This window comes from Pagrus pagrus (genome assembly GCF_965226575.1).
Source record: "Pagrus pagrus genome assembly, chromosome: 2".
Taxonomy (NCBI): domain Eukaryota; kingdom Metazoa; phylum Chordata; class Actinopteri; order Spariformes; family Sparidae; genus Pagrus; species Pagrus pagrus.
The window spans coordinates 22,947,990-22,966,482 of NC_140186.1; the positions used below are offsets into that span (position 1 = coordinate 22,947,990).

The window sequence follows — 18,493 nt, forward strand, 5'->3', positions numbered from 1 at the left end:
TAGAAAGAGTCAGAGATTTCACATGTACAAAAGAAAACACAGTGTAGCAGTTTATATGTTTGTGTCTGTTTAGCTCATATGAAGGCAAATGTTTCCTTTTGACTTGGATTAAAAAATGCACCATCACTAACATTAGCTGAAGTAGATTTAGCCTGGAAGGACCTCCAACCAACCCCACAAATCCAGTGTGTTTTCCAGCCCTTTTCTAAGGCAAGTGAAATTTAAGTATAATTACTGTAATACGACCTTGTAACTATAGTATCGTGCATCCAATTAAGGCATTATTGCAGAATTGAATTATAATAATTCAGGCTGATTACTGGATTTGAGGGGTTTGCAGGGAAACACTGAATGTTTGCATCTTGGCATGTGTATGAACTAACTGCTGGAGCAAAGCCTTTTTCTCTCTGTGTCATTGTTCCCATCATCTGCCTCTGTTAATTTACTGTAATAGATTCTTTCTTTCTTTCTTTCTTTCTTTCTTTCTTTCTTTTTTCTGTCTTTCTTTGTCTCTTTCTTTCTTTCTTTCTTTCTTTCTTTTTTCTGTCTTTCTTTGTCTCTTTCTTTCTTTCTTTCTTTCTTTCTTTCTTTCTTTCTTTTTCTTAATGTTTCTAAATCTTGATGTTATTTTCTGTCTCTATTAAACTTCTGGTCTTTATCCTTCTTAACTTCTTCGTTTCATACCCTAATTGATCAAAGCTGTAGCTTTCTCATCATTTTCTTGTCCATCACATGTCTTAAACTCCCAGATTATGCCCTGTATCTACAGTATATCTCCTTTATGTCAGGTCTTTCAGTACATATAGAGACATCACAGAGCTGCCCATCTGTAGGTTACTCTTCAGACAAAATAACCTCTGTAGTCGCTGACCCCGAAATGCTGATTCCCCTCCCACGTCCATGTCAACGTGTAGGATCCAGAACACTCCACCTTTTCTTTCCCTCCTCCTTGCTCCTTAATGACATCCCATCTTCTCTCACTGCTTTACCTCCATTCTGCGCTTCCTGTAGTTTTTTCTGGTGTGCTTCTGTTAGATATCACTATGGTAGTGCTATTATTTCACTTTGGCTCCTGGCATAGAAACAAAAGAGAAATTGTCAGCCATTTTGGTGGTTTGGGGTTGCATTACAGCTTTTGGTTTTATCCAGTGAGAAAAACAGAGATCTGAAACTAAGCACCAATCTTTCCTGTAAAACCTTGTCCAGCTTCCCTTGCAGTATTCTCTTCATTCTACAGTTTGTAGTTTAACGCCCAACACCTTTTCTAGAAATGGTGGCCTCTCTCTCTCTCTCTCTCTCTCTCTCTCTCTCTCTCTCCCTCTCCCCCTTCGGCCCACCTTGCTTGTCGGACCAGACATCTAACAGCGCTAATACTATTTTTTTTTAATTTGCTCAATGAACTCACTCAACAAACTTTCAGGTTACAAAGGTGACTTACACATCTGGTGTCATACATCCGACATATTTTTTGTCATTCATATAACATACTGGCTTAAGTGAAACATAGCCTTAATTGTTGTTGTTGTTGTTGTTGGTGTTGTTGTTGTTTGTAGCGCATTCACAAAATTTTATTGGGTGTATATTTTGGTTTCCACCTGTCATAATTCTAAACAAAGTCTATAATGCTTCCTTTATTAGCCCTCGACTAGTTTAATCTAATTGGCAGTAGAGTTGTCCCTTTTATCTCAAATTGGCCTCATACTAGAATTTACTACAACTTCAGAATGAGTAAATATTGTTGACATTGTACTCCCCTTCCTCTCTGTCTTGCTATTGGCAGCTTCGTACACTCTTCTTCTGTATGTTGCGGGCATTTCTTTCTCTCTCCTTCCTATTTTCTCTTTTTTTCCAGCATTCCTCTCCCTCTCTCTCTCTCTCTCTGTCTCTCTCGCTCTCTCTCTCTCTCTCTCTCTTGCTCTCGCTCTCTCTGTCTTTCTCTCTCTCTCTCTCTCTCTCTCTCTCTCTTTTCCATCTGTGACGTGGAGTCCGGCCCATATTTGATGTGTTCCTCCTTCTCCATCTCCATTTCCCGACAGGTTGCGTCTGGCGCTATGTTAGAGCCAGCGCCTCCTACACCCCCTATTTACCTCCCCTGTGCGACCCCAAGGATGGCCACTTGCTTGTGGATGGTTGCTATGTTAACAATGTCCCAGGTCAGATTTTAAACACCCGCTCACCAAAACCTCCTCCTCCCATCCCTAAGTTGACAATCAACCACTCGGTTACCCTCTCCCTCCTCTTGCCCTCCCAAGATCTCACTCGTAACTAACCCCAGGTGGACACTGGGAGCCCATGGTTTGGAAGGAAAGACTAAATCTATAAATATATATATATCTTAGGATTGATGCGATCAGTGCCTCATCTTTCTCTGAATAACGACCAATACGACATATCATTCTCTCTGATTGGCATTTGTTTCACACACAAGCACACACACACACACACACACACACACACACACACACACACAGAGCACACTTTCTCCAGTTGGCTTGGGGCCTGAATTTAATTGCTGATCTTAACTATCTTATCAGACGTGAGGGTTTTCCCACGCATGTCGGGAAATACTGGTGCGTTCAGACCAAATGTGGAGAGAATATTCGCCTTGTGTTGCACGCCCAAAGTTTGATCGCAGGATTATTACTTTTTATTTGCGTTACTCATGTGGCACAGCGTCTGAATGACTGCTGCTTCCAGTGCTAACTGGGGCAGACCAGTGCTCAGTCCTCAGCTGCAGGGTGCCTGTCCATCCATCTCTGGTGAGTGGCAGTTTCTTTATAGGTGTGAAAAATCAACAAATAGTAACTGCGACCAGCGAGTAGACATAGATTGAATTCATCTGTTTTACCACATCGGTATGAACCCAAAACAAAGACATTTCGCTGTGATCTGACTGTAATAAATGGAACCAGAGGACACAGAAATAACAACATCATAATGCTGCCGCAACTTTTGAAATGCTTGTTCCTTGAAAGAGTTCTGATCAATCAGGGCCATGCTGTGCTGAGACCTGTCTTGGCGTCAGCAACGTTAACGTCATGACGTCAATGTGAATGTCGACACCGGTAGGCTTTCGCACACAGCGTCACGCGAAATCCTTGCCAGGTGCAAATACACGCAAATGTGCGCCTATTCACGTCTTTTCATTGACTTTGTATTTAATGTAGATGCGCGAATAATTCCCCTCGCGTTTGGTCTGAATGCCCCTTATGAGTCATAGTGAGATGCATGATGGTCTGGCTTCTACTGCCCCCCTATATTTGCTAAATTTCCCCTTCTCTTTCATATCTATGAAGTTCTGGATGTTGCTTGCATCACAGACGTCTTCACGCACGTCACAGATATTCACTTGCGGGTGGCTGAGCTTGACTGGCGTTATTGATTGGTTTGGATTCAGCTTGGTTAGACCAGACCAGTTAGTGTTGAAGTGGAGATAGTGAAGGGCTGCACCATATAAACATTGCATCTGTCTGTTGTTGTCGTTGTGGATCATTGTGCGTTCCGTCGGGCCTAAACACGTCTGTCCGTTGGACTGAATTGCAGCTCGTTTCCCTTCAGGAGGTCCATGTGCTTCTGTTTCATTTCAATCACGTCTACCTACAGGACCATGTTCAGCCTCTCCTACACAGCACCTGTCCTCTCCCCTGGCTTTGCTTGCTTCTGTGTGCATGCCAGTGTTAGACACCGTGAGCCAATCTATATATTTCTCATGAATATATATTGATTGCATGTATTACTTGCTTTGTTTTTCTTTTCTTTTTTCGAATTATGCAAGAATATGTGTTCTGGATCCTGCTGTTGCCCAGTCGTAGCTCCTGAACAAACTGAACAAAGCCCTTAAGTAACAATAAGTCTAGAGAAACAAATGGAAAGCTGTAGTAATGCCTCTGAAGTCATATGTCAGTAAGATAAGTCTGCCTCAACATTCACATATACTCCATGCACAGTTGCACCCCTCGCTTTTCTCTGCGGTGCTCCTTATCCTTCCAACCCATGCAGCACCCGGCCTGCTCCTGCCCCCTGCTGGCACTGTGCTGGACTGCAAGACCGGGCAGGCTGGGTGCTTCCCTGCCATGTTCACGGTGAAGGATCTCCAAACACTGTCACAACGCCTGCAGCTGCTGTTTTTCTGACATGTATCAACTAAAGTAGTTAGTCAATTACGATTTCTTCAACGGCTTCTCTTCACATTATCATGATTGGTTTCAGCTTTAATATCCGGCACATCTGGAATTCGTAGGAACTTCAAAAAGGTGCAAATTCATATGATCACAGGCTATAAAGCGCTGTTGTTGGGACACGGTTTGGAGATCCACACAGCCTTGGTGCTCTGTGATGGTTGCCATTTCCTTTTTTACCTTACGCACAAGTCACACAGGGTCTCTGTGCAAGGTAATGAGGTTAGCAGTGGTGTACACCAGAGTCTAAAGGTAGACAGAACCACAGTCCTAGCCTTTGCAGGGATCGGCTACTTTCCTTTGTCCGAACTCCCTCTGGTGTTTGGACTGCGGTCTGCGTCAACACTAACCTGAAACGTATAGCAAACATTATTGAGATGTTATCCCCCCTCCTCCCTCCTCCCTCCTTCCCTCCCTGGTGTGTCAGGCTCTCTGTGGCGCTATGTGCGAGCGAGCATGACCCTCTCGGGGTATCTGCCGCCTCTCTGCGACCCCAAAGATGGCAACTTGCTAATGGACGGTGGCTACATCAACAACCTGCCAGGCAAGTAGAGGTGGTACTTCCCCCCCCCCACCCACCCACTACCACCAACACACAATCCTCAATGTCCATCAAACTCCTGTCCCCCAGAGGCGGGGGGAGGTGGAGTGAGGGACGAGGATGATTATAATGAGGGGTTTTAATCAAGTTGGTTATAGGCTGGGTAAGTATACAGAGGTGGGCTTGTCGTAATGCTGATGGAGGGAAGTCAGGGAGTACTGAGGGAGTGTGCTGACTTTTCCCTGTCTGAATAGTGAGCCCGTTTAGACCATCAATTTGATTAATTGACACCGAACTGAAAACCTTTTTCAAAAAAAGATAAAAACTGAGATCAGTGAGAAAACAAACTTTATCAGACCCTGAAATTATTCTATATCACTAGATGGGGAAAAGTCAGAATTTATATTTGTATTGAGAGTGGATTGATGTGTATGATGAAAAGGTTTCACCTCAACTAAGAAATACCACATTGTGAAGGGGAATGTGGTGTTTCCTCTGTCGAACAGCCTGGTGTCACAAAGGTGTAGGATTAAAAATGAAGGAGGGATTACCTCTAGTATAAAAAAAATCCTGAAATTAAAACCATAGTGTGATTTTCCATATTTTTTAAATGCCATAAGACACCAGTCTGCTTTGATATTCAAGTCTGGTTCCCTTCATGTTTAAATGAGCACTTTTCTGTCGGGCTGGGCATCAATTCAATACGATTGTTTATTTACTTTCAACAGACTCAAACAGTGGTGATATGATCATGGCACATTAATCATTCTGGCTTCAACTAAACTAATTTACAACTATGAGGACTTCAGCCTTATGTATTGCATAATTGATATCGGAAAATGTATTTCTTCATATTGTGATAATAGTCACAACCATATTGCCCAGCCTTGCATTTTATGCTCATTGTACTGAAGCTTTATTTAAAAAACTGTCTTTGCTTCCATTTTGATCAGAAGAAAAATAAATGGAGTCTGTTTAGAACGATTGGAGGGGCTGCTTTTTGTTTTTTTTGTCTGTGGACCATTAAATACATCCTCATTACCTGGAAGCATTTTAAAAATGCACCAATGTTTTTAGAAAACTCCCCTGACTCTGTCTCTGTGGTGTAGTTCCATAAATGAACTCTACTGATGAAACACAGCCATATTTCACAAAGCTCTGGACTGAGCTGTTTGTACACTGTATGGGAATCAAGATCCATCATCTCCCAAGTGATACTTATTCCCAAGCAATGAGGTTTGTGAAATATGGTATTTTCTGGGCCCAAAGATTGATCCAGCTAAAGTGAGCCTTGGAAAATCAAAATCCTTTTTATTTCTGAATGTGGTTATTCTGCTGTGTCCCTAAAGAGTTTGTGGTCCATCAGCTGCATTTATAGTTGTTTTTGGCACACTGGATCAGTCCTTTGGGCTTGTTGGGATATCGTCTTGTTTCTGTCTTTGAATAGGCTCACACCACAAAAATGCTCACCCTCCCCAATGTTTTTTTTAACACTAGCAAGCCAATGAGAAAGATCAGGACCTCGGGCCCTGTGCTCTTTGGCCGGGAAAGTAACCATTTTTCTTTTATTATTTCTTTTATTATTTAATTTGAGTGATTTCTGTCACTAATTGGCCAAAAATGCTCTGTCTGACAGGTCCAAAAAAACAGATATTTTTGTGGTGTAAGTCTGTTTCAACCTTGTGGCTCCTAAAATGAAGGTTTAAAGAAATCGATATTATTTTGAAACAGGCTGAATAACACAGGATTTATTGTCTTACCATCTCTGCTGCGGGATTTTGTCGTGCTGTGTTTGTACGTCTGTGTGTGAATGCTGGTGTACACGTTACACGTCAAACAGCGGACATTGCGAGGAACATGGGCGCCAGAACAGTCATTGCCATCGATGTGGGTAGCCAAGATGAGACCGACCTCTGTAACTATGGCGACTGCCTGTCTGGCTGGTGGTTGCTGTGGAAACGGATCAATCCCTGGGCAGAGAAAGTAAAGGTACAGTGCATAATGGCAGCACAAGGCGCTGGTAACGATTGGTGACTCACCTGAGTTTTTTATGCTTTCAATCAATGTTGTATCAGAGAGCTGGAAGTGTTTCTGTTGGTGATTTCTGGTAGCGTTCTCAGTCCACTCTCCTCCACAGGTACCAGACATGGCAGAGATCCAGTCTCGACTGGCCTACGTGTCCTGTGTGCGGCAGTTAGAGGTGGTGAAGAAGAGTGCCTACTGCGAGTACATCAGACCACCCATCGACCGCTTCAAGACCATGGACTTCGGCAAGTTCGACGAGATCTATGTGAGTAACATCATGACTGTAGATTTTATTTTATTAAAATCTCCCAAGTTGCACATTTTAAATGGATGTCATGTTCGCAAATAATAAAAAAAAAAATCATAATTAATTCACAGTTACTAAGCAAAGTGTGTGCTTACGTTTATTTTAAGTACCTTGCCTTTCTATTTAAACTTCTTCAGGATGTGGGCTTCCAGCATGGCAAGTTGGTGTTTACTGGCTGGGCCCGAGGTGACATTATCGAGAACATGCTGAAGGACCATCGGTCAGCTGACTACAACGACAGCAAGAGAACTGACGTGAGAAGAGCACGCACATGCACGCATGCACGCACACATGGTTGATGTATAACGACATATACTGTAGGTTCGCCATCAAAGTCATTATGTCAGTATATAATAATGATTCCTTGTCTCGTAGTCCTGCACGTGTCCAGGGGCTGACTTCACTGACCTTGCAGAGATTGTATCCAGGATAGAGCCGGTCCAAAGCTACGTAGCTGCAGAAGGTGAAGGATCACTTACCAGTTCATTATTTAGAATTTTTTATTTTTTTGTTGTTAGAATACTTTTTCCACAGCTTGCACGCATCCTGTAAACAGTTCTTGTTGCAGCAGTCTCCTCCTCTAGATGTACAGTTCCCCTTCAAGATCATGTCAGATTTACTCAGTGTAATAAATAAAGGGTCCTAGCTTTCACCTGCCGTGTTTTGTTGAAATACAGTATGAGATGTCCCTGATGTTTTATGGGTGCTGCCTAAACCCAGTGGGTCACTCGCGTAATAAATCCCCTCTTTAATATCTCCTCTAAATCTTTCGTTCAGCAGAGGAGTCAGACTGTCTGACAGAGTACGAGGAAGACGGGATGGACACAGTGAGAGAGGAGGAGGGGGAGGAAGAGGAGGAGGAAGCAGAGGACCCTGAGGACCATTCTCCTGGAGAGTGGGGCCAGAATGGTGTCTTTCAGACTGTAAGCACACCCAATAACAGAAAACATGACATTACCAATACGTGTTGAATACATTATCTTCTTTAATGTTGTTGTGAATTGAGTCAGTTTTTCTTCTATCACTTGCTTTCATTCAGTCACAGCTACTCTTTTAGTGCCACAGTAATCCCTAGCCTCAATAGATCATAGCAGACCAAAATTAAATTTACAATTTAAAGCGGTCACTGTATATTGTCCAGGGCTTTTATTGTGAAAAGTACAAAACAGAAAGAGTATGCACTGCAGATGTGAGCTCAATTAAAGTTTGTGGTCTTGGTCCAGACTAGGGAGTCTTGTAGTAATATTTCATTATTTTCCTAAGTGTGGGCGCAACTTATAATTATAAGTAATAATTATAATTATGATATTTTAATTGTGATTTCGTCTGGCTCCTGATTGGTTGTACAAGAGGAAAAGGGGTCATGATAATCAAGGTTTTTGTCCAAGTGCAAATTATATCTTGTGTGCGGAGCGGACATTTTAGCACTTGAGGGTGACCCTGAGCAATCTTTGGATTTCAGCTGGACTGAACAGGTGAATAAAAACGCTCTCCTCTGCTCTGCAGGATGAGGAGAAATCTGTGAGACAACGCAGGAAACTCGCCAGTGACTCCAACACCTCTGAAGTCTCTGACTGCTGACAGAGGGCCACGGAGGAGTAGGGGGACTTTAAACACAAGGGCCAAATTATGGGTCCATAAACTGTCAAGGCTAAAGACTTGGACGCCACACTCAGCTCCTGCAACTTCTGGAACTCTGAAATACTTTTTTGTCTTTCTTGATGAAATCACCGTTCATCCTCAAATTGTTGAACCTTAATTGCATCAAGTGGCTTCCACCTCGCTCTCACACTGGCTTCATCTATTCACATTCTGACCCCACCGTCAAAAATGTGTGGTCTCAATTAAGAGCGATCTTTGAAGGTCCTCCCCGCCCAGCTGCTGTTTTGATTCACTTTTACACTAAACTGACCCATTGCCAGAATCCCTGCCTGCCAACTCCCAAACATGCCAAAACTGGGACTTCCACCAGTAAGCAAACCAATGAAAACAGGGACACGTTAAAACTTCCAATCACTCTCCTGTTTCTCAGTTTCAAACAGCCAGAAGGACCCCGACTTCATGTCCCATCTGTGTCTCTGAATCTCTATGTGTCTGTCAAATGTCGTTACGTCTTCATGGCACTCCATTATTGAGGTTTCGACGTATTTAAAGGTCCATCAATTTCCTTTGCGCGCTTGTTCGAATGAGTCTGCATATGTTGCCTCTGTTAGGATGACTGTTGGTACAGACGTGCAGGGTGTGATTTGTTAAAATAGTAGCAGTAGAGCTGTAGCTATAGGTGTCAAGTAGGGAGTCGGGTGGGGGAAGCTGTAGGAGATATAGATGTTCGTGTAGACACTAAAGTAGAGTTTATGTTAAATGAACAGAGCAGGACCAGTGTTGGGAAGCAGAGCGAGGATGGATAAGAATTAAGAGGCATTTAAAGAGAGACACTAATAAATGCTGTAGAACGTTTTGAAATGTGGTTTTAAGAATGTAAAGTAAATAGACAAAAAAAGAGATGGACCTGTAAGCAAAGTGTTACTTAATTTATTTTAAATTCACCCACAGTAGAGTAGAGTGAGCTTGATGAGCTGTAGGTAGATTAAACCGAACGGAGGATGAGGAAAATGTGTAACGCAAATCTGGGATGAATGAGAGTGAGTGGATGACGTTGTGTCTGCGTTTTTGAGATATTGTGTTTCAGCTGTTTTGTTTGAGAGAAAGACGATGCCTTTTCCACCAGTGTTCGATCAGTTATCAGTGAGCGGTGACTGTCGTGAAGACAGCGGTTATTTGACTCTGCTCGCACAAGGTCACACTGTCGTGGTACGTGTCCACAGGATCCGTCATTTCTGTGCTTCCCATTCGTTGTCTGTGAAAGCAGCAGTGCAATGCATCCTGGTAGCGGTGGATTGTGTAAGGGTACGCTCCCACATGCACGACATCAACACTGGCAAATATTCACCACCTGTTCACTTCAATCATGAATGCAAGTAAAAGGCCAAATAAACAAGTTAGCATCTGGTGGCGAAGCAAATACGCATCTTGGCCTCACCTGGCGATTGTGATTTGCTTGCATGTCCGTATGACCGTACCATCAGGCTTTGGTTTTGGCCTGTTAATTGGTCGTGGCTTGGGAATTCGCTGGTCAAAGTCAAAGGTCAAGTGTCAATGCTGGGAACGCACCTGTGGACACGTACCAATACGGTGCTGAAGGCTCCTGCATACAGTGAACAAGGTGTGTATGACAGCGTGTCTGAGACTTACAGTAATTTAAAATCTTTGAAAACTAGCCGATAAATTATTGTTAAGGGAGAAGTCATGTGCACATGGATAATCCACAGGAACTCTGAGTAATCCCTAACTTCAAGTGGGCAGAAATTCACCTCATGTAACTATTAACACTTAATTAATATGGACCTCTTGTAGAAATTGTAACAAGATTATAATATAATGTACACATTGTTGATATTCATATATGTATATGAGGTGAAAATTTGTAAGTTGATGCTTTGCTGCAAAACAAGGGAACCTTCACCTTTTTTCGCTTAAAATCCATTCTGTTTTATTTATACATGTTAACTACTGGCTTTTTAAAAATGTTTTTTTTTTTTTTTTAATTTGGGGGTGGGGGGCTTGTCTTATTTGAATTAACTTGGCTTTAGCTGTTTTGCACTGAAACATTTGAAGTATTCCTTGCTCAGAAGATGTTTGGTTTAATATTTGCCATCCACCTTGAGATGCCAAGAGAATCTGAAGAATAAAAACAGAGATGATGATTTAATATGCATATTGGAAAATAAATATAATATGCATCATGTCAGGTGGCATTTGAGTGTTTTTCTTATACCTCATACCTTTTCTTGCATGTTATGAGCTCCACCATTCTAAAGTAACATCATGTAACTTCTCTACCCTAAAATAACAGCTTCACAATCATGTTGATGGTACAGTGTCTTGTAATAGGGTGAATGTTGTTTAATGCCATGACGCTGTTTACACCACAGCTCAACACCAAAATCAAAATTTCAGGCATGTGAACTTGTAGAAGGTTCAGAACCTCCAGGTGTTTTCTCATTTCATTCATTTTTATACCGAAAACAATTTCATTTAGGAAGTTGTGACCTGCTGATTTATTACAAACCACTTCCTAATGCCCTTTCATCAGCTAATACTTTACACAATGACATTTTGATAGATTATAATTGATTAGATTAAAACATGATGCTACATGTCTCAGTACGAAAAACCTGCTTACTGTTGATTAAACAAACACATTTCACTGTTAACATTTATTTTCTTTGAAACTTTGTACTGTTCTGTGTTGTATTCCTGCTGTCACATTCACTCATTCATTCAAACATCCAACTCCAAATGAGTACAATACTATTCAATGCTTTTAACTGAATTTATTGAAGAGGTTGACAGAGTTCACACCGTTGATTTTCACTCCTACAGTCTAGATTTGCTTCAATTCGCTTGCGATTTCCTTTAACCTGCTATACCAACATATGGGGTGTGTGGGTTTAACCCCATTACCACAACGCGAACAGGGATGAATGACGTGAAGAGTGTGTTAAAATGACTTTTGTACACATTCCGGTGACTTGTTGTGTTTTCTGGTGGTTTAGCAGATTAAAATAACCTTTGAATTAATGTCGATCTACGTAATATTTAATTTCATGATGATCGAGGTCAAATTTAGCTCGATGACAGCAGTATCAGTGATTATCTGGGTGAAACGCTCCAGATATTTACTCCACTTTCTTGGTCTGCTTGGCCAGAGACTCTAAAATAGTGAACATGTTATCTGGTGTGTTGGTCTCCAGTTTTGATCTGGCACAGAAGAAAGGAGGTATGTAGTCCATTGGGTTTGAATTGCCCAATACCCAGTTGAAGGTGCTGAAATACAAACACAATACAAAAATGAACTTTTAAAATGTTTACTGGTTGTTTGTCGTTTGTATTGTTGCTTGCACAGATTTAATGTTTCACAGTTAAAAAGACACAGATGGAACAAGAACGGGACATCATGTACGAGGAACAACAGACTGCATACAGCACAGTGTGTACCGTGTTGTCACACTGACTTGTGAATGGGGGAATTTTGGTATTTTTAAGCCTGGGCCATGTGTTTGCATATTTTTGAGTGTAAATGACTTATATGTATAAAAAGTTTTGGGACTGGTCCAGTAGATTGCTTCAGCCGGAAGCTGTGACATGGCCGCCTCTGAGTGTGTGACAACATTATGAAAAAGATCCCCAACACAACCAAACAATCTTTGTTAGTCTTTCAAACAATCACTAAGCCTGGTTTGGAAAAAAATCCTTAATTCTCCAGGTTGGATGTGAAAATATTCTGGTTGTATAAGCTGTTTTCCCCGCTGCTTCTCTGATATCGACCCTCCCTCTCGCTCCTCTCCCGATTCATTCACAACTACCTAGGTGAATTAACCAAACCAGAGTTGGAGATTGTTGGGACAGTGGAAAGATGAACCAAGAATGTTCTGGTGAGTTTTATTTTGTTCTGTAGAGTTTGAATGAAGTGTGTTTTACAATGATAAAATTATTGTTTCTGCAAATGGAGTCTGGTGGATTTGGTGTGGGCAACATAACGGCAGTTTCTGGCTAAACAAAAAATATCGAAGTCTGTCAGTGGCAAAAACAAGCACTTTTAACATGAGAGTCAAAGTTACCATCAAGGACTACGTTGCAGTGACGGCAGCTTATGTCGCGACTGCTAGTTGAGGCAATCTACTCCACTTCTAAAACCTTCTGTACATATTAGTCATCTAATAGGTGAACTATGAAAAGCAGTATTACTTTGAATTGTGATGATGATTAATGAGCTGTTTTTCTGCTTTTGTCAGCTCAGGTTCTCACCTGACAGTGATCCATCCTGAGGCTGGAGTGTAGGCAGTGTAGGTCATAGGGATGCAGCCAATCTCACTGAAGACAGTGGTATACATGCCTGAAGACGTGAAGCACAAGTCACATATGAGGGCTTAACAATAATCAGAGTGATTGAGCTGCACAAAACCACATTATTATTCAGTTACATCCTTCACTTATACAACATGCTGAACACAAAGAAAAGTTGTCTTATTCATCAGGTGTCTTCTTCTTCTTCTTCAAAGTCTGTTCAGTTTAAGAGAAATGGCGAAAGGTTAAACCAGCTACAGAAAACAACAGTCATGTGTAACAATGGTCTCTTTACTCAACTCTCAAAGAGGAAACTAATACAAGGTGCAAGGTAAATGTATTGTCATTTTTTAAACAAGGATTTAAAGGCAGCCTGTCCCTGCTGACACTCTGCCTGTCCGGTCCCTCTAGTCCAGAGACACAGCTGTGAGTCGGTGTGTTTAAAGGGGAAAGTCAGCTGGCAATCTGCTCACCACCGCCAGCAAAGGCGGACGCACCAGCGCACATGTATAAATGCTCACTACGTCACTTGTGTAGGTTATGGCGTCGGCTCTGCGTAGAGCCTACGTGCAACTATAAACCAGCCTTTATTATAACACACACATTAAAGTCCCATATTCTACTGCAATCCATTCCATTTCAGACGGCGTAATTAAAGCACAAAATTAATTTATTTGTAAAGAATGTTTAAAACATTGTCAGGAAAAATTATAAAAAATACCAAAACACACTGGAGTGGGGCTTCAAAAAACACCCAGATGGACCTGGTTAGAACGTCTTGAAATAGTTTTTGATACGATTACTGCAGATATTTGCATATGTGATTAATTTCAATGATTAATCACAAAGCTATGTTGTAATTAATTCGATTAATTTTTAAATCACTAGACAGCCCTAATAATAATATAATATAAATATGATATAAATAAATACAATGATTTAGCAATAATATCCTCTTAATTGATGCTGGCAAAACAGCAAAAAAGCCCACCTCACTACATGTTGAAGGATTAATGAGATCAGCAGTAAAATTACTGAATTTGAAATTGGAAGTTGTTTCATAACTGCAAATGCAAAAAACAAAACTGTCTGCATGGCTAGATACTCAAAAACAAACTGTCGACTGTCCCCTGGAGACAGTTTCCATTGTTATCTTCAGGTGTTGTTAATTAAAAAAACAGATTTCTTCATATAGGATACAGTGTTTTCTCTCACCATTGGGGTGCAGGGCTCCATACCAGGTGTTGACCAGCACACCCATTCCCCAGGAGGAAGAGGAGCCCATGAAAACCTGACCCATCAGCTTAGCATCAGAGGGAACTTGCATGGGAACGAAGGAGTCACTCAGTTGTTTCTTCTTGCAAGATAATTTGCTCCAGTCGATCTCATAATAGACTTTCTGAAAGGACAAAGGAAGACAATGAATGTTGTCCTTTTACTGCTCATATCTCTGTCTGTCTTTGTGCTGTCTCATTCACTTTCCTACTAAAGTAAATGTACCAGAAACATAAGTATCAGAAACTAAATATACTAGCCAAAAGTATAAGTATTCAGTATACATATCAGAATAATAAGTATAAAATTACTAGATCAGAATTAGAGGTGCATTAATGTGCTCATCACTATAATGTTGCAGCTGGTAAAGGTGGAGCTACTTTCTCCCACATTATATGATGCAGTATAGCTTAATCCATAAAAACACATAATAATTAAATGGTTAATCTAAACCTGCAAAGGAACTACTAACTAAAGCTGTCAAATTAATGTTGTGGAGTAAAAAGTACAATATTTGCATCCAAACAGCAGTGGAGTAAAAGTGTAAAATTTCATAAAATGAAAACACTCAAGTGAAATTTAAGTACTTTAAAATTGTATCTAAGTACAGTACTTGAGCTAATGTACTTAGTTGTATCCCATTACTGCGTCTATTACTCTTCATTGTCTTAGTACTGACCATCATTCATGGTCACAGGACTCTGACTATGTTGCAAAATGAGAGATTAGATATGTTGACGCTGGAGCAAAAGTGAAGGCAGGATCACAGACATTCCTAGTTCAGCAGTTCATGGGCCCCAGTACCACTTCCACCATGATGTCAGATAAGCTGTCATTTACATGACACAGAAGGTGCAACTTTCTCTGTGAAAAAGCCCACTCATTACGGTACAGTTAAACAAATCCTTAAAACTATTTTCACAAACTATTTAACCAGAGTTATATACCTGACTGTAAAGCATCAGCCTGTCCACAGCAAACGTCTCATTGCCAGAGATCCCGTAGTTCCTGGCCCGCATCCTCTGACCAAAAGCATCATAGCTGACTTCTCCTGTGGAACTCATTTGTCCGTCAGCAGTCATCTGAACGAGACAGCGAGCAGAAAGTGAAGGGACAGACAAGAATCATGTGACATGGGTCCATCCAGGAGAGATTGTGCAGAATGAGGCATGTGAGCAGACTCACCACACTCATCCCTCCAGACATCAGTGGTGGAGAGGCTGTGGAAGAGGAAATCAAAATGTTTCAGACATTTATAGTGAAAAAAAATGTCAAATTAAACAAACTATGATAATTTTCATGTTGTTTTATTATTCTGTAAAAAATATACTCTTATCCCTCATTATTAATCATGTTTCATAATCTGAACACGCCAGGCAGAGTGAAACTTTACACAGGAAGTCAGTTGCATTTAGGGAACTTGGGATATTAATACCATTTTGCATGTTTAAATACAATTCATTACAGCGTGTGTTTGCTTTTGATGGCCCACCGTTAAGTTTCAGTTTTGGCCCCCCAAGGGAAGAGGTTTGGGCACCCCTGGTTTAAGAAGTAAGCTCTGTGAGTAATGCAAAACAAGCATCTCACTCAAATAAGAGTAAATGACCTGCCTTATTTGTATTTAATGGCTGTGTTGTAAAAGTACCTAAAAGTCATACTTGCATAAAAGTAAAGATATCGTGTTAAAATGTTACTTTAATAAAAGTGAAAGTCACCCATACAAATAATACTTGAGTAAAGTATCTGATATTATAATACATTTGCTTAAGAATCATGCAAGTAAAAGTACATTTGTACATCTGTTTACATGTATACTGTTTACTATGGGTCAGATCTGAGATCCAGCATTTCTTTTCTTTGTAATTAAATTACAGATAAAATACATTAACAATTTGCTACTTCAGCTCTGATGCAGTGTACACCCTTAAAAGTACTACCTAAAGTTATTAAATAAATGTGGTAAGTAAAAAGTACAATATTTGCCTCCAAAATGTGGTGGAGTGAAGAAGTATGAAGTTGCAGAAAATAAATATTAATATAAATAATAATACAAATAAATAATAAATAAGATACAGTATGACACTTGAGTAAATATACTTAGTTACATTCCATCACTATTAGATGGTAAATGCAATTAATTAGTCCAACTTCACATCATTACAGCAACAGAAAGAATGTAATACTCACAGCAGGGTTTGGGGTCCTGGGCAACAGCCGCAGCCAGCAGCAGGCTGAGGCCGGACAGCACACCGATGAAGTTCATGTTGAGGAGCCTGACGAGGGGAACGTGTGAGCGCTCTGTTCTCAGGGGACGACACACACCTGTATATATACACCGTACCTGCTCCCAGACAGACACGATCACACCACATGACTCCACAACCCCAATGACGGAAAATGTGACCAAATAATTTACAGCCCTCCTTTGTGTAAAAGATGGTGTGACATTTGACCAGATTGTATAAGATTGTGCAACGCATCACATGCCTGTTTTTACGTTCAAGCACCAAGCTCGTCTGATATCATTGAGATATTATGTTTGCCCTTTGGTCTGAATGCATTTTTAGTTGTTGCAGCTAATTATTTTCCCACATCAAAAAAGAATTTCCTTCAGGTCAAATTCTTTATAATATTCCACATAATAGTTCTTATTTTAAGACGTTTGAAAGCAGTGGGGCATCTTTGCATTAAATGCCATACCGACCTCTTGATTAATGCATTTCTTTAACTTTGAGGAGTTGGTTTCATTGTATGCATGCATTAAAGTGTATTCCAAACTTGAAATGATTGATTCGCTTGTTGAACATGCAGTAATGTCCCATTTCACTCAGTGCCTTGTTCAAAAGCACATATAGCTGCAGATCAGGAGTTCATCCAGTCTGCTTGTCTGTTTGACTGCAGGTGTAAATATTCCCATGTTATGCAGCTGCATTTTTCTCAGCCTGCATGGTACATTTATCTGAACCACCACAGTAGCAGTACGTGCCTCCCTACTTTTGTTATACCTCATCAAATAAACAATGTGCGAAGGTTGTGTGCATACTTCATAAACAGCCTCGATCATGTGAAAGTTGTTAACGTGCAATAAAGCAAAAATGGAGCCTTAGTCAGGAGCACCGTCCTTATCTGCTGGTTCATAAAGTCACTGAGATACAGTTCACCTCCACCTCAGTCAGGTCATTACAATTACAGCAAGAATAACGTTAAAAGTGAAAATGGAAATTATTTTAACTACTTAAATATGCAATAATTTATACAAATGATACGAAGCTCGAGAAGTCATTTTTAAAATGTAATCTTAAAAATCCATCCATCCATTATCTGTAACTGCTTATCCTTTTCAGGGTCATGGGGCAGCTGGAGCCAATCCCAGCTGACGTTGGGCGCCAGTTCAATATTCAAAACAACTTTGCTTATAAAAGGTTTGTATGCTGCTTATCATTAAGGGTACTGGAAATATAATTTAGCTTAAAATGGCTTTTTTCAAACAATTTTTCTTTGCAAAGTTAAAGCACCAGCTTCAAACACATTTATCAGTGGCATTAATACGCAGTGTTAGTAAAGGTCAAGAATATAACTGAGGTACTTCAGTTTAAAGGAGGCTTTTCAGGTAAAATCTGATTTTTGTCACTTCCACATTGAGTGTATTGGTCTGTATTGTGAAGTGAATGAAAAACATGCCTTGGATTTATTACAGTTTAACAGTTTTTGGTTGTGAAGAGAGCCCTTTTTAAAACCCTTTGAAAATATTAAATATACTTTATATTTTGCTTTGAATTAAAAAGGTGTTTATAGAATCAGCTTAACAATCATCTGTCCAACAGCTACGACCAGGTGAAAGCACATTATAATCTATACTGAAACTACATTCATTAGCTCATGTTTAGGTTTGGACATGATTACGTTTCCAAATTCCAAACTCTGAACTTTATTTGTATAAACTTGTGGTTACATTTGATTGATGGATGACTTATAAAACACAAAATCATACATAGTAGATCTAGAGTTCCTGACAAGATTCAATGTGATTTATGTTATTGCTTTAATACATTTATTTTTCATTTATCTTCGTTTACACTATAATGACGGCTAGATGTCCTGTCAGATTGCAGTTACAATTTCCTATTAGATAAAAGGAAAAAAAAGGCTTTGCCAAAAAGATAAAGCTGCATCACATGAATGTTCAGAGGTTAAGTATTTTCCAATGGAAATAAAGGCCAGTGAACACTGATAATGATTATAAAAGCTGTGAGCTCAGAG

General features: G+C 40.3%; 2 protein-coding genes across 10 annotated transcripts in view; one reads left to right on the forward strand and one right to left on the reverse strand.

The window, feature by feature from the left end:
- The window catches only part of pnpla6 (patatin-like phospholipase domain containing 6), a 31,579-nt gene extending 20,723 nt beyond the window's left edge, over window positions 1–10,856 (forward strand). For 2 of the 9 annotated variants that reach the window (XM_084343854.1, XM_084343856.1), the window contains exons 30-37: window positions 2,037–2,153; window positions 4,606–4,722; window positions 6,560–6,708; window positions 6,857–7,009; window positions 7,189–7,305; window positions 7,427–7,514; window positions 7,829–7,974; window positions 8,558–10,856. In XM_084343854.1, coding sequence (XP_084199980.1) covers window positions 2,037–2,153; window positions 4,606–4,722; window positions 6,560–6,708; window positions 6,857–7,009; window positions 7,189–7,305; window positions 7,427–7,514; window positions 7,829–7,974; window positions 8,558–8,632 — 962 coding nt within the window. In that variant the 3' untranslated portion in view covers window positions 8,633–10,856. The remainder of the gene's footprint in view (window positions 1–2,036; window positions 2,154–4,605; window positions 4,723–6,559; window positions 6,709–6,856; window positions 7,010–7,188; window positions 7,306–7,426; window positions 7,515–7,828; window positions 7,975–8,557) is intronic. The other 7 variants (XM_084343855.1, XM_084343857.1, XM_084343859.1 and 4 more) reach the window with 4 other exon arrangements.
- Window positions 10,627–16,496, reverse strand: LOC311251486 (ependymin-like; the record flags this gene model as incomplete). The annotated part of the gene is made up of 6 exons (XM_084343942.1): window positions 10,627–11,938; window positions 12,920–13,007; window positions 14,174–14,357; window positions 15,181–15,315; window positions 15,419–15,453; window positions 16,421–16,496. 6 exons carry the CDS (start codon window positions 16,494–16,496, stop codon window positions 11,791–11,793), a joined length of 666 nt encoding a protein of 221 aa, XP_084200068.1. The 3' UTR covers window positions 10,627–11,790.
- Between the last annotated feature and the right edge of the window lie 1,997 nt (window positions 16,497–18,493).